The sequence below is a fragment of the Sabethes cyaneus genome, chromosome 1, assembly GCF_943734655.1.
Source record: "Sabethes cyaneus chromosome 1, idSabCyanKW18_F2, whole genome shotgun sequence".
Taxonomy (NCBI): Eukaryota; Metazoa; Arthropoda; class Insecta; order Diptera; family Culicidae; genus Sabethes; species Sabethes cyaneus.
In genome coordinates this window covers 14,216,900-14,232,892 of record NC_071353.1, presented here as the reverse complement: position 1 = coordinate 14,232,892, position 15,993 = coordinate 14,216,900, and the positions used below count along the sequence as shown (strand labels likewise).

The 15,993-nt window shown below is 40.3% G+C and overlaps 1 protein-coding gene across 1 annotated transcript in view; it reads left to right on the top strand.

Annotated features, from left to right (window-relative positions):
• The window catches only part of LOC128745606 (DNA-binding protein RFX2), a 63,163-nt gene extending 50,536 nt beyond the window's left edge, over positions 1-12,627 (top strand). Inside the window, exons 5-9 of the mRNA XM_053842685.1 lie at positions 4,009-4,348; positions 5,350-5,793; positions 5,854-6,156; positions 6,221-6,898; positions 11,231-12,627. Of these exons, the coding sequence (XP_053698660.1) occupies positions 4,009-4,348; positions 5,350-5,793; positions 5,854-6,156; positions 6,221-6,898; positions 11,231-11,383 (1,918 nt within the window). The 3' untranslated portion in view covers positions 11,384-12,627. The remainder of the gene's footprint in view (positions 1-4,008; positions 4,349-5,349; positions 5,794-5,853; positions 6,157-6,220; positions 6,899-11,230) is intronic.
• Positions 12,628-15,993: the final 3,366 nt, after the last annotated feature.

The window sequence follows — 15,993 nt, the reverse complement described above, 5'->3', positions numbered from 1 at the left end:
TTTCTGTCTGTCTGTCTGTCTGTCTGTCCGTATGTTCCTTATAGAATCGAAAACTACTGAACCAATCGGCATGAAAATATGCATGTAGAGGTTTTTTGGGGCCAGGAAAGGTTTTAGTGATGGTTAGAAACCCCTCCCTCCACTAAGAGGGGGGGCTCCCATACAAATGAAACACAAATTTCTGCATAACTCGACAACTAATCAAGCAAATAGAACAAAATATGGCATGTGGGTGTTTTCGGTGACAAGAATTTATTCTATGGTAAATTGAGACCCCTCCTCTCTTTATAAGGGGAATTATAACTCCTCTCCTCTTTAAAAGGGGGGGGGCTTCCATTCAAATTTCCTCATAACTCAAGAACTAATCAAGCAAATGGAACCAAATTTTGCATGTGAAGGTTTTCGAGGGCAAGAATATTTTCTATAGTAAATTAGGACCCCTCCCCACTTTAAGAGGGGGGGGGGGGGGCTCCTGTACCAAAGAAACACAATTTTCCTCATAACTCGAGCAGTAATTAAGCAAATGGAACCAAATTTGGCATGTGGGTGTTTTTGGAGACAAAATTTTTTTCTATGATGAATTGGGACCCCTGCCCGTTTTAGGAGGGGGGGGATCCTATACACATGAAATACAAATTTCCTCATAACTGAAGAACTAATCAAGCAAATGGAACAAAATTTGGCATGTGAAAGTTTTCTTAGGCATGAATATTTTCTATGGTGAATAAGGACCCCTCCCCACTTTAAGAGGGAGGGCTCCTATACAAACGAAATACAAATTTCCTCATAACTTCAAGAACTAATCAAGCAAATGGAACAAAATTTGGCACGTGGGTGTTTTTGGAGACAAAAATTTTTTTTATGATGAACTGGGACCCCTCCTCACTTTAGGAGGGGGGCTCCTATACAAATGAAATACAAATTTTGCTCATAACTCGAGAGCTAATCAAGCAAATGAAACCAAATTTGGCATGTGAAAGTTTTCGAGGGCAAGAATATTTTGTATGGTGAATTAGGACCCCTCCCAACTTTAGGAGGGGGGGGCTCCTATACAAACGAAATACAAATTTCCTCATAACTCGAGAACTAATCAAGCAAATGGAACCAAATTTGGCACGTGGGTGTTTTTGGAGACAAATTTTTTTTCTATGATGAATTGGGACCCCTACCCACTTTAGGAGGGGGGGCTCCTATTCAAATTAAATTCAAATTTCCTCATAACTCGAGAACTAATCAAGCAAATGGATCCAAATTTGACATGTAAGTGGTTTTGGACGCAAGATTTTTTTCTATGGTGAATTGAGACCCCTCTCTTCTTTAGAAAGCGAGTTATGGCCCATCTCCCCTTTAAGAGGGTGGGCTTCCTTACAAATGAAATGCAAATTTCCTCTTATCTCGAGAACTAATCAATCAAATGGAACCAAATTTGGCATGTGGGAGTTTTAGATGGCAGAAATTTTTTCTATGGTGAATTACGACCCCTTCCCCTTTTAAGAGGGGAGCTCCCATACAAATGAATTTCAAATTTCCTTATAACTTGAGAACTAATCAAGCAAATGGAACCAAATTTGGCATGTGGGAGATTTTGGAGTCTTGAATTTATTTTACGATAGTTAGAGACCTCTCACCCCTGTGGTAGGGGGATATGGACTCTCACACAAATAAAACAGAAATTTTTGCGAAACTCAAAAACTAATCGAACTCGAGAAATTCGAGACTCTTCCATAAAACATTAGTCATTACAAGACCACAAAAACTATCTATAGTAACACTAGATCATTCAGGACGAGACGGTCGCGAGTGTTGCCGGTGACCCGCCGTCGGAAGCGCCGCCCACTGGGGGGCTTGCAAAACTCGAGATTGTGACAAAGATCATTCGAGATTCATGATTTATGTACAACACAGGTTAATTTGTGGCAATACGAAGTTTGTCGGGTCAGCTAGTCATTAATAAATAAACACAAATGTACAAATGAAACACAAATTTCTGCATAACCCGAGAACTAATTAAGCAAATGGAAGCAAACTTGGCATGTTTGCTTCTGGCAAAACTCCAGATCGTGACAAACGGCGTTTGAGATTTACAATTTATGTACAGCACAGTTTAATTTTGTGGCAGTACGAATTTTGCTAGGACAGCTAATATCTTATAAAGTTTTTGTCTTTCCGGTGAAGGGAAACGGAGGGGGGGGGGGGGGGGTCGAAAAAACAAAGGTTTTTTTAAATGACCAAAACGGTAATAAGAAAATTGAAATTAGTTAAGCTGTGTCACATGGTTTTCACATTCTCTGACGATTTTTGTACGATCGTTGATTGAGATTACATTAAGCTTGACAGTCGTCGTCCGTTGAATGTCTACGATTGATGCAAAAAGGTTTTATTAGACGAGTGTGAGAAGTATTGAAGTGAAAAAATCATCTTCAGTCTATGTCTTAGGACGGAAATAATAATCGTACCGAAAAAACTTATTGTTAGTCAAAAAATTGGAGATGGTTCTTGTACGATGAGAAGCGACATTATCATGCAACAATATGCCACTGTCTGAATCGAGTTTTTTAGTTCGAGTTCGATTTCAACATGACGCCTAATAATTTTCAACGACGACTCTCTCGTAGACGATAAATTTGTAATTGTACTATTGTATGTATTTACTGTCATATGTGTTTATATCATGAAGACCACCTTGTGTCCGATGATTTTTTTTACAAATAAACAAATAAACAGACGGCCACTCAAAATTGAATTTTTCATCACGTCGATATTACGTGGAAAGTTATGTTAATATTTTCCATTTACGTGCATGTTTGAGGAGCACAGTTAAAAAGTAACAATATAACATTCAATCATATTATGAACCTACCGAAACTTTCTGAATGGTTGTAGAGAGTCAACAATTTAATGTTTTCGACTAATTGCTTTCAATCTATTTATGAATCAAATAAATTTGACGACAAATAACAGCATGTCGTATCTAGGCTTCGGAAACTCATGAAATCAAATTAAAGCTTTGATTGTGTTAGAGGAAATGTGCTCGAATGTGCCAAACAAATATTGGGATTAATTGGACGAATGTACAAAGGCAAATATAAAGTGTGTCAGAGCGTTGAATAGCACAATGATTTCAGCGGCCAGGAAAATATGGTTTAGTGGTTTCGCAAAAATTTCGACATATATTGCATATCATTATCCGATCAATTGCAGCAGACGAAATTGGATGTTGTCACTCATCGAATTTATTTTGAAAACTAGTACAACTGTTGGATATTGGATATTGGTGGAAATCTTGTGAAAATCTGATAATCAACTGACTGCAAAGGTTGAACTCCTTAAAAACATGCAAAAGTTCAGATCCTGAAAAAGCTCATCCGAGATTCACAATTTATGTACAGCATAGTTTTATTTGTGGCAACTCGAAGTTTGCCCGGTCAGTTAGTATTAGATAAATGGTTTGTTTCATAGAAATGTCTTCAGCAAAGTTATAGATTCTCCTCTGCATCCTTACATGCACAAAAACAAACGTTTTAAAATTGATAAAATAAAGCAAACGAGATAGCAGCTTTTGCACGAAACGCTGAAAGTAAGCGAATCATTTGAAAAACTGATTTCTCATTCAATAGGTTTTCAATAGAATGGATGAATACAAAGGTATTGAACATAACAAATCTATAAAAACGCTGGTTTTATAAAAATAACATAACCTACGTGTGAGAAACATTTGTCTGAACAAACAGTTCAGGAATAAGTTAAATCTTTGGCGGCTAAAAATAATAAAATAAAAATTTAAAAAATCTCACCCTCAACTAATTTTTCTTTTGAATTCTCTTGGACTTGAAAAAAATTCAAATCATGTTCTGCTTGATATAGATCTGTTCTAAATTAAAGCTCGCCTGCCAGTAATTCGCTACATTATAAACCATAATATAATTGAACTTAGTGTTAAACGAAAGCAGCGAAAAACATTACTCTTACTATGTAAATTCGCCATTTTCCAATTTTCTGCCTTTTCAGGGCCTATCCAGTGTATGCCGTCGGTGATTACAGCGCTGGAGCTGGGCAGCAATACTACGGCGGTGCTAGCGGTGGGACCGGCGGCGGTGGTGGCAGTGCAGGAGGCAACGCTGCTGCCACAGGAAACGCCAATTACAGTGCCTCTTCCGGTGGTAACAGCTCACATTCATCGGGAGGCGGTAGCGCCGGAAATGGTACGGCCAATAATGGCAACGCTGCTGCCGGTACCGGGGGCACCGGCAACAACCAGCAGTTTATTGTTCCGGTAGACGAAGCCACTCTGCTGGGAACCGCAACGGCCAATGGAACGCACCACCGCGAATCGCCGCAAACCATGACGGTGAGTGAACGGTAAACCTTATTCCGGACTAGCGGCTCGATCTGCGGTCGACCGCAGGAGCTCTTCTGATCGGAATATGTAACCACATAATGCCCAACCATCGATAACGACAGTTGGTTATTGCGTACGCAAATTACCGTGCTCATCCACGTGAATGTCGGACGATGTATTGATTTTGGTTGCTGGAGTTTTTTTTATCTTTTTGATATTGATGCATCCCTCAATTAATTATACGCTGTTACCAGGGAACGGGCGCTATTTTTTCCCTTTTTTCACAGGCTTCCGGTGGTGGTTAACATGGAAGTCGCTATATTCACACTCCTCTTTTTGAAAACATTTTTAATCATCTCACGTGCAACGCAGTTCATTACATGTTGGTTTAAAAACCTGTGTCTCTTCTGTTCAATTCATTATGCTGCTTTTAATTTATTTAATACCGATTTTGCAATGAGTCAATTAATTGCTTACACTTTGTTTAATCAGAAACTTCAACTGATTGATTGAAACCTCGTCACTAATCGTTTTGTATACTAACATGGTTTTCTCCATTTGTATCCTCTTTTGTTGTTTTGTTGTCTATCCTGCAAAACATGTCTAACACGACTAATACTGAAACGAAGGATGTGGCTTCCTACCTTCAATCGCATCAGGCATCGCATCATTCGAACTCGACAACGCCGACGCCGGAAATGGATCCGACACCGAACCTTAGTCACGCAACGCGCGTATCGCCAGCAACGGTAAGGAGTTTGTTTACACTTTACCGTTCATAACCCTCAAAAGTCCAAACCTTAATCTGACGTAAGGTCCCTGTTGTCAAGGAAATACAAGAAACACACTTCAGGGTTGTGGTAGTCAAGGTTATCTCCAATGGAGTTGTTGATATCGTACGAACCATGTGTAACCCAGAGCAATCAACACAACTTGTGGATTTATTCTCCTACGTCTTGTGCAAAATTCTAAACCAGCTTTTTCGTATCGTTCTATACTCTGCAAAACAGGTCGCTTGGTTGGTGGAGAACTACGAGAACGCTGAAGGTGTTAGCCTTCCGAGGTCTACGCTGTACAACCATTACATGCGACATTGCAACGAAAACAAACTGGACGCAGTCAATGCTGCTAGCTTTGGAAAGCTGATTCGTTCGGTTTTCACGGGATTGAGAACGCGTCGTTTGGGTACGCGGGGTAACAGCAAGTATCATTACTACGGAATTAGGATCAAACCCGGATCGGCTTTGAATAACGCGATGGATGACGGCAAACACATCAATACTAGTCACATGAATAATAACAATAATAGTCACATTCATAATCATAATGCCATTGGTGGTGGGCCCAATGGTAGTGGGGGTGGTGCAGGTGGCATGGGTGGTAGCCATGCCATGAATCATCGTGGTTCTAAGAAGGGCATCATGAAAAACGAAATTCCAGAATCGTGCGCGCAGGTAAGGACTCGTGAGAAAACCTCCCATACCTTTTGGTCTAACAATCGCTCAATATTTCAGTACCTGGGCGATGCCAGCGGTGCCATTCCACAGTTTCCGGTGATTGACATGAGTCACCCGTTTCCGGAAGAAATCACCCTGGAGGATGTGGATACGATGCGATCCATCTATCGCGAACATTGTGAAGCTTTTCTAGATGCGATTTTGAGCTTGGATTTCAACACTATCGAATCACTGTGGCGTGAATTTTGGCGAGCCGAAAACAACAACAACGGTGACGAATGCGAGGAGGAAAAATATCTCAGCAAATCAAAACTGTACGTGCTGACACAATGCGAAGCGGTTCAGGACTTCATCAAACAGGTATGGACAAGCTATTAGCTAAAAAATGATTTTAAGTAATAGTAACCTTCTGATTGAAAACCAGATCGATTTTATGTTCTACCAAAACATGGTCGAAGTGCTTATACCGGATGTGCTGCGTCCTATTCCGACCGGCCTAACGCAAGCGATTCGAAACTTTGCCAAAAATTTGGAAAACTGGCTATCGTCGGCGATGAGTGGCTGCCCGGAGCAGATTGTAACCATCAAGCTCTCGGCGGTAGCCGCATTTGGACAGACGCTTCGCCGTTATACTTCCTTGAACCACCTGGCACAGGCTGCGCGGGCCGTGCTGCAAAACAGTACTCAAATTGCTCAGATGCTAAATGATCTCAATCGGGTCGATTTCCGAAACGTACAGGAGCAGGCCTCCTGGATTTGCCAATGTGATACGGCAACCGTTCAGCGCTTGGAGAACGATTTCAAAGCTGCCCTGCAGCAGCAGAACACTCTCGAGCAGTGGGCCGGTTGGCTGCGAGCCGTAGTGGACGATGCCCTGGAGGAGTACCGGGGAAAGCCGACGTTCGTGAACGCGGCACGGCAGTTTCTGCTGAAGTGGAGCTTCTACAGCTCGATGGTGATTCGCGATCTGACGCTTCGATCGGCCGGCAGCTTCGGCAGCTTTCACCTGATCCGGCTGCTGTACGATGAGTACATGTTCTTCATCATCGAACACAAGGTAGCGGAGGCAACGCAGACCACGCCGATTGCCGTCATGGGCGAGGTAAGTAAAATGTAGCGTTGAAGTTATAGGAAATGTATACATTGATATTGAATGTCGTTGTGCTACCGAGCTTTGATCGTTTTTGATTTCGAGTTATTATTTTTGTGCTTTTCAGTACGTGAACACTATTGATTGATTGTTATGCCACAGCAAGCTAACAATCGCTCGTTTTAGAGCCGTTAAAGTAAGTTGGTTTTGTTTTTGTTTTGCCGATCACCCTGATGTAGTTAGAGTGATGTTATTTTCTACTTTACTGCTTGGTTTAGTCCAGTTGGCTACTAGATTTGTATCAGGGATTTTTATCAGGGATGATTTGTTTTTTATCTATTCTTTATTTTAGTAAAATCTTGGTACTTTTATTGTACTGTAGTTTAAACTATTTGAGTAACGTAAGAAAAACAGGACTGGTTTTTACTACTAACATGAAATTTTTTCTTGAAGTTTTGCAAAAAGTTGTAGGGTTTAATACATTAGACCTTCATTTCACTAAAAAGGTAATGTTCCTTGTGGTAAAGGGATATTTTAATGCGGAAAATTTGTGCGTTGAAAAGTATCGCATTTTTTTACAGTACAATATGCGTGATATTTAATTAAATAATTTTAAATTTAAAAGTCATAACGAAATATTGACTTCAACAGCACTTCAGCAAGAAGTCAAGTGATTCATTTTATTTCAGTACAACTTACACCTAATACTTAATAGGTTCAAGTCATTTATAAACTCCTGTAAGCATGCGTGATTGTTAATTTTACGCTTGTAAAGCACACTCGCGAATGTGTTGATTAGTGGGTGAAGTCTCTTGAGAGATGTTTCCGCCAAAACTTTGTTCTGTTAATCGGAAATTATCATACACTAGAGGAACAGAATCTGGCGATCCGGAAAATATAAATGTCTGTTCAGAATTCCGAAAACTGCAGATACATTCCATTGGCCAATGTTTACGAAGATGTTTAATCTTTGTATAAGTTCTTTGAGTTATTATAATGCATAATATAGCTCTAAGATGTTGAAAATAAAACTGAAACAAATAGTTTTTATTGTCGTATTGGATTTTATTATACTGAATAAAAACTTCTGGCTGTTTGCAACATTTAGGTAGTCTGATTAGAGAAAAATGTTGCTTAGAAAATTCTTGATCGTTTGCTATCATTAGCTCATTTTTTAAAATTATGCGACTTGGTCCGGCCTGATTTAACACCGACCATATATCGTGACAAGCAATCGAGTTGAGCAGGCGAGTCGAGCAGTCGAATCAAGCAATCGAGTCAAGTAATCCAGTCAAGCAGTTGGGTCGAACAGTCGAGTCGAACAGTCAAGTCCAGCAGTTAAATCGAGCAGTCCAGTCGAGCAGTCGAATCGAATGGTTTAGTCAAGCTGTCGCGTCAAGCGGTTAAGTCGAACAGTTGAGTCGAGCAGTTCATTCGTGCAGTCGATTCGAACAGTTCATTCGAGCAGTCGAGTCGAGCAATTGAGTCGAATAGTCCAGTCGAGCGGTTGAATCGAGCAGTTAAGTCGAGCTGTCGAATCAAATAGAAGTCGAGCAGTCAAATCGAGCAGTTTAATCAAGCTGTTCATTCAAGTCCAGCCAGGTAGTTGAGTCGAGCAGTCGAGTTGTGAAGTTGAACCGAGCAGTCGAGTCGAGCAGTTTAATCGAGCAGTTAAGTCGAGTAGTTCAATCGAGCAGTTGAATCGAGTAGTCTAGTCGCTCAGTTGAGTCGAGCAGTCGGGTTAAGCGGTTCAGTCGAGCAGTTAAGTCGAACAGTTGACTAGAGAAATTCAGTCGAGTAGTCCAGTCGAGCAGATAAGTCGAACAGTTGAGTCGAGCAGTTCAGTCGAGTAGTCTAGTCGAGCAGTTAAGTCGAACAGTTGACTAGAGAAATTCAGTCGAGTAGTCCAGTCGAGCAGATAAGTCGAACAGTTGAGTCGAGCAGTTCAGTCGAGTAGTCTAGTCGAGCAGTTAAGTCGTGCTGTCGAATCAAACAGTTAAGTCAAGCAGTTGAGTCGAGCAGTCGGGTTGAGTGGTTAAGTCGAGCTGTTGAATCAAGCTGTCAGTTGAGTCGAGCAATCAAATCGAGTAGTCTAGTCGAGCAGTTGAATTGAGCAACCGATTCGAATAGTCTAATCGAGTAGTTGAGTCAAGCAGTTCATTCGAGCAGTCGAGTCGAGTAGTCCAGTCCAGTGGAATCAAGCCGTTGAACCGAGCAGATAAATCATGCTGTCCAGTCAAGCAGTCCAGCCGAGCAGCCGAATCAAACAGTCCAGTCGAGCAGTTCAATCGTGCAGTTAAGTCGAGCAGTCGGGTCGAGAAGTAAGTCAAGCAAATGTGTCAAGTAGTCGAATCGAGTAGTCCACTTTAGCAGTTAAATCGAGCTGTTCAGTCAAGCAGTCAAGTCGATCTGTCCAATCAAGACACATTCCAGCGTTACGGGACACTATCCCTACTATGCAGATCGGTTCCTGTTTCATCAAATCCCTGGTATTGTAGTGGAAGATAATGTAGGGGAATGTCCCCGATTATGAAACAGGTTTTGTTTTTTGGCCATAGCTTTTGATCGGATCATCCAATTTTCAATCTTTTTGAAGCATTGGAAAGTTTCAACATATACCTATCTTTTTGCCAAAGGAAGTATAAGGTTTTTGTTTAAAACACAAAAGTTATAGCAAAATTTTAAAACATAGTTTTTTGTGGCTAAAAGAAAAGAAGTGTCTCCGGTTGTGAAACCCCTCGGGAAATCATTAGAAAAGAAAAGAAAATATAGAAATATCGAAGGAAAATCAAAAAATAAAATCATTTATTCATGGAAAATACTAAAAATACAAAATAATTAATTTCTTCGTTTAATCATTTAACTCTGAATCGCAATGAATGCATGTAAAAAAGCAAGCAATCATATTGGCGTATTTCAAATGCACTGGCCTGTTACATGTGTTATAAGGAATTGAGTTTTTGTTAAAGCTAAATGAATCCTGCTGCCATAAAAACTCATAATGCCCCAATTGAAGTAATGTACGATCATTGAAGTATAAAATATTTGATTTTCTAGATGTTTCACAACCGGGGAACTCGACTGGTTCATAACCGGGGCGGTGGCCATATTGCAAAAAAATTATATTTTAATTTTTGAGTCAATTATTTCACCTAAAATTTGTCTGTGTGATGAAATGGAGGTCCAAAACTTAGCTTATATGCCTTTACCTGAGCTTTTTTATTCCATTTGGTACTCAAAATAATCAATTGCAAAACATGCGGAAAAGCTTTTTTGGGTGTTTTTTGAAACACTTTTCCTGCAAAGCATCGTAGCTGTTGAAATTTGACCGTTGTTTGCTCAAAAGTTATATTACTATATAACTAGACGTTGGTCGTAACTTGACTGCACTAAGGATAATAAAAACGTTAAAAATTATGGGTGTTTCACAACCGGGGCCGTTTCACAACCGGGGACAATCCCGTATTTGCTAAAAAATTGGTGAAACAGGAGGCGATTCACACGTCAACAATGGGTGCTGTTTGTGTCTCGTAACGCTGGAATGTGTCTCAAGCAGTTGAGTCGAGCAGTCGAATCGAACAGTTCAGTCGAGCAGTTCAGTTAAGCAGTCCAATTGAGCAATCAAATCGAGCAGTCTAATCGACCAGTCCAGTCGAACAATCTAGACAACCAGTTGAGCAATCAAGCAGTCCAGCAGTCGACCAGTGAGGCGACTGAGAATACATTCCATTGCTACGAAAGCATGACGTCCTGTCAGGGACCTGTTTTTAGTTACCGATAAACCTCTTATGGTGTCCTGTCAGAGACCTGGTTTTCGGTACAGACCGTCCAGACATAAGCCTCTTATATAAACAGAAGAAGAAGATTGCTTTAACCCTTTATAAGGCAGTGGCAACTATATTGCCACCAACAAAAAATTTTTATTTTGCTTCTATAATTATATTAATGTCATTATAGACGCAAAACAAATATTTTTCGTAGGTGGCATAATAATTGCCACGGCCTTATAAAGGGTTAAACTGCGTTTCAGCAATTGCGTCATAAAAAATTTTAAACATTCTGGAGTATATTTTTACCGTGTGCTAAATGTTAATAGGAAAATTCAACGAAAATTTGTCAAGAATTGTTAATTTGTAATGAGGCTTACCTTTATTGAGTAGAAGTAGCAAAAGTGTACCCACGCATGAATGACTGGAAAACTTTCTAATGGCGATTACTTGGGGGTTCATTCCCTGCATGGTATGAAACTCTAATCCTTCGTAGAATCCTCAAACAAGTACACACTCTGCTATCAGGAAGGACCCCATTCATAGTTTTATACTGAGTCATTTCCTCATATTTCAGAAAGATCATGGCCGCCAGCAAAACACGCACGCGATTCAGCAACAGCACTCCAACCAACCGCAGCCAGAGGATTTAACCAGCATGCTGTACACGTCCGATTTTGAGGTGGTCAACGTAAAAATGGAACCGAACGCCAAACGTATGCGCAGTTAGTCAATTTTCTCCTACCATTATGATACTGCCAACAGCCAGCAGTACCGTTGGTCCCAACAACAATTACCACAACAGGAACACCAGCAGCAGCAGCAACATCAACGGTTCCTGCCGCATCATGGCTCAACACCAAATACCCACAGTAATACATGGTACTTGACGCCATCGTCGTCTTCGTCTCCTGCTTCGACCTACAGCGGTGGAAGTGGCGGAGCCAGTGGAGACGCGGAATTGAGTAACACAATTGTCTCTTTCACCGGCGGTCAATGATTAGGTCTGATTTGATGGTAGAATTAACCGTTACTCTTGTTTTGTCTAGTGTGATTCTTTACTTTGGTTTTAACTCGTTAGGGAACTTCAAAACTTTTCATTTTTCTTTCTATGTTAGGTACTAAGTTGCGATTTATTTCGTTCGTCACAAATATTTATTTATTTCAAGTTGATTTTGCACCAATATGCTAAATTGTAAATAGCTCAGCTGCTGGAAGAGAGAGATTTTATTTATTCAAGTACTTGGCAGCCACATGCATGTGCTCAAGAGAACAAAAGAAAAAAAAACTATTCCTAAAATTTAACGAAACTAAAACAAAGTCTATTTTCAACGTTTTAATCTACTCTAATACTAGATATCTACAACCAAACTTGAACTTTTCGTGAAATCTTGTAAGCTTGGAGTTAGTTACTCCAAATAAACTAATATATAGTCTAAGTTATGATTTACTATGCTAATAATCAAAAAAATACTGTACACCTAACCTAGTAAACTCGAGCCATTTTCACTCGCAAATATTTAACCGTTCGTTAACGGTACGTGGATTGCGTTCGCGAAACGAAGATGTAACGAAAAAGGATGGACAGAATTTTTCATCTGATAGTATGTAAAACAAAGAATATATAATCAAAATCGCACCGTAAAAGGGAGAGATTATTTTTGTGAGATTTTCTGTTTAATTATTATAACGTAAACACGTTTTTGTTGGGGCACAATGCGGCGCCAACCGAACACAAGCAGCGAGAAGAAGAAGAAGAAAAGACTAGTGTGTTTAACCTGAGAATCCATTATTAGATGTAGGCTCTTGTGGTTCTTTTGTACGGCGGTTTTTCGAAAAACGAAATGCTCTAAATGGGCATCGGTTGAAGTGTGCGCAACAGCGATGGTTGCATCGAATGGCGGCTAACGTCTAATGTACCGCATTAAGAATTAGAAAAATTGGTTGTGAATTATAATTCGAATAGAAAATAGATATAAGGGCATACATTTCTTAGCGTAAAATTCAGATTTTTTATACCAATTTTAACAGAAACATGAAAAATTGCTATCTCCGAGTGCAGGTTATTGGGCGATTGAAGTTGGATTCCGAGCACGCCTCAAAAATTATACGATTACAGCTAAGGCCTTCGTTACAGTAGGATTCTTGATAAGAACCACCAACGCATTTCTGCTGAATATCTACGCACTCAAATCGTTATGTTGTGCGGTGCACTCGTCCACAACATTCGTGAGTTCGTATGAATCACGCTGTACATCCCATCAGAGTTCTCGAAAAACGTTGCAGGATAATTAATCTGGACTTGTTGGTAGCCAGAAGAAAACGACTCGACGGCTTTAGACCAGCAAAACTGCTGGTAACGACCGCCTATCGGCAAAACTTTATGAACACAGCCGAGAAACGCTGGCAACGACTCTATAGGTTATATCCAAGATTTGGGAGGAGGAGAAGCTACCGTAGGGTTAGGCCCATCTACAAAAACAAACTTTCGCGGCATAACGCTGGTAAACGCCGTCTGCAAGGTACTTTATCCCCAGATTTTGTTACGCCGGCGCTGTCACCGATAGCACAGGGTTTCGTAGGAAATTACCAGACGGGCTTCATGAGGGCTCGTACAACTGCGAATCAAATTGTTACCATCCGACAGATCTTGCAGAAATGTCGAGAGTACAACGTGCCCACGCATCCCACCTTCATTGATTTCAAAGCAGCATACTATACAGTCGGTCGAGATCAGTTATGGCAGATAATGCACGAATACGGTTTTCCGGATAAACTGACGTGACTGATCAGAGCTACATTGGATAGAGTAATATGTTTCGCGCGCATCTCGGGGACACTCTCAAGTCCCCCTGAGACGCACCGAGGGTTGAGACAAGGTGACGGCTTATCCTGCAGGCATCGAGACGAGAGGCACGATTTTCACCAAGGGTAACCAACTCCCTGGTTTTGCAGATGACTATTTACAAAACCCTTGTTAGACCAGTATGAACTAAACTAAACTGAAAGCGGAGAGCGGCGGAAGTATATGAATCTATAATGTAGGAAAGTGTAAGCTACAGACACCGCTTGGAGAGATTACCACCGTACGTCTTACGAACATCGGTAGGCTACGGTCAGCCGGCATCCTTACAACATCCTGTGCGACGAAAACAGTTCTTTCCAACAACCCACCAATACCATGAGAAACAGAAGAGCTCAACGTGCAAGATGGCTCGACCAGGTGATCCCGGACGAGTCTTAGGACCACCTTCTTCCCATAATCTGCGATCGGTTTCAATTACTTTGAAGGGTATATCGAAGTTTGTCCTAGCTTCCATCCAGTCTTCGTTCATGATTACCAGGGTGTTCAGTTGAAAATCTCGGAGGATTCGTAGGTGTCCATTGAGATCTCCATCTTAAAAATATTTAACACGCTCAAGTCTAAGAGCACCTTTTTCTGCTTCAAATTGTACGAATTGGTGCAACAGTAGAGAATATAAGAGAGCATTTAGAGCTTTGGAAGATGTGCTGGTCATTGCTCCAGTTAATGAAGAACACGCCATACGTTGTGGCTTTACAAGCATTTTTTGAGCTGTTATTTGTGTAGTTTTAGGCCACCACTATAGCGAAGTATATGTTAGTCTTGGTCTCATAATTGCCGAATAGTTTCAGGGAATCATCCTCGGCTTAAGTTTCCACTTTTTGCCAAATGTATTGCTGGAAGCCCAAAGATCATTGTTTGCTTTTGAGATTGCATACTCTAGATGATCGTTCCAATTTAGCTTATGGTCAAGTATAACATCCAAGTATATTGTACGTTTGGATAGCTGCAATTGGACTCCCCTCAGCTGTAGAGCTGCAATACTGTATTTCCTTCTTCTTGTAAATGGTATTATGACTGTTTTAGAAGGGTTAATACTTAGTCCTTCCAAGTCACACCATTTAAGTGTGTAGTTCAGGGCAGATTGCATTCTATTGGAAACAGTATGTTCATACTTTCCCCTTACTAAAATTGTTATATCGCCAGCGAATCCTATGACTTCATAGCCTTTTTCAACCAATTTATTTAGAAGATCATCGACTACTGGGGACCACAGCATAGGAGATAGGACTCCCCCTTGAGGGCAACCTCTAGTTGGTTTTATCGTTAAAGTAGATCCTCTTAGTTTTGTAGTTATGCGATTGGTAAGCATAGCATGTATCCAGTTGGAAATACATTTGTCAAAACCCCGTTTCTCCATGGCTTTATTTATTGAATTGTGGGCGGCATTATCAAATGCTCCCTCAATATCAAGAAAAGCTGCAAGTGAGATTTCTTTATTGTCAAAAGACTTTTCTATTTTTGAAATCAACATATGAAGTGCTGTTTTCATGTGATTTTCCTGCTTGGTAGGCAAACTGGAATTTGTTCAAAGATCTTCTTTTCAAATATGTTAATTTGATATGAAGATCCATGATTTTTTCAAACGTTTTTAAAATCACAGATGTGGGACTGATTGGTCTGTATGCCTAGGGGTTTGTCCTGTCACGTTTTCCCGCTTTAGGACCCAAGTAACCAAAAGTTCCGATAAAAGGGGATTTTTGGCTTAATCAGCCAACGAAATGATCATGAATAGAACTCTATTCAACTTCATTTTTAAGTAATTAACCGTACTTTTAAGTTCGTATTTGATGTTTAAACTTCGAAGGGAATACAAAGTAACTTCTAACAGAACTAGAAAGTTCGCAAAAAGTTCACTTAAGTCGCTATATAGAACACTGTTCAGCCCAAAAAGAAACTCCAATAATTTTCAAAATAAAAAAGATTGAGGGAATATTTTCCCACTTCTTCCTGTTTTGCAGATTCATGACATTTCTCATTATAACTAAGGTATTTAATTTCGGTTAATAATCGACTGTTTTTTTATAAATATTAATTTATTGTAACTTACCACACACCACCAACATAAACCTCGGGGATTTGAACTCGAGTACTTTTTTTCGGTAACTTAAACGCATACCACTGCTCCGTTGCTGGAATATGCGATTTGCATCGTTTTTACTCGATGTGCTATTTTCTCATTTATCACAGCCCCGAAACGAACTTACACTTAAGAACAACTCATCGGCAAAATTCATGTCACTAGCGGCGTCAGAGATGGCGCAATGCATCAGGATAGGCATGCAACGAGGAACGCTCGGGTTCAAATCCAGTAGCGGTCGGTGTTAGTTAGGCTTTTTTTAAATGGTCTATCTTAATCGCATGAACCGACTTTACAAAAATTAGGAGGAGGCGGAGGTAGAAAATGGAAAAGTATAAAAATAGAACTACAAGTGCTGTTTTATAAACTTTTGCCAAAGTTTCTTCAGATGCTGCTT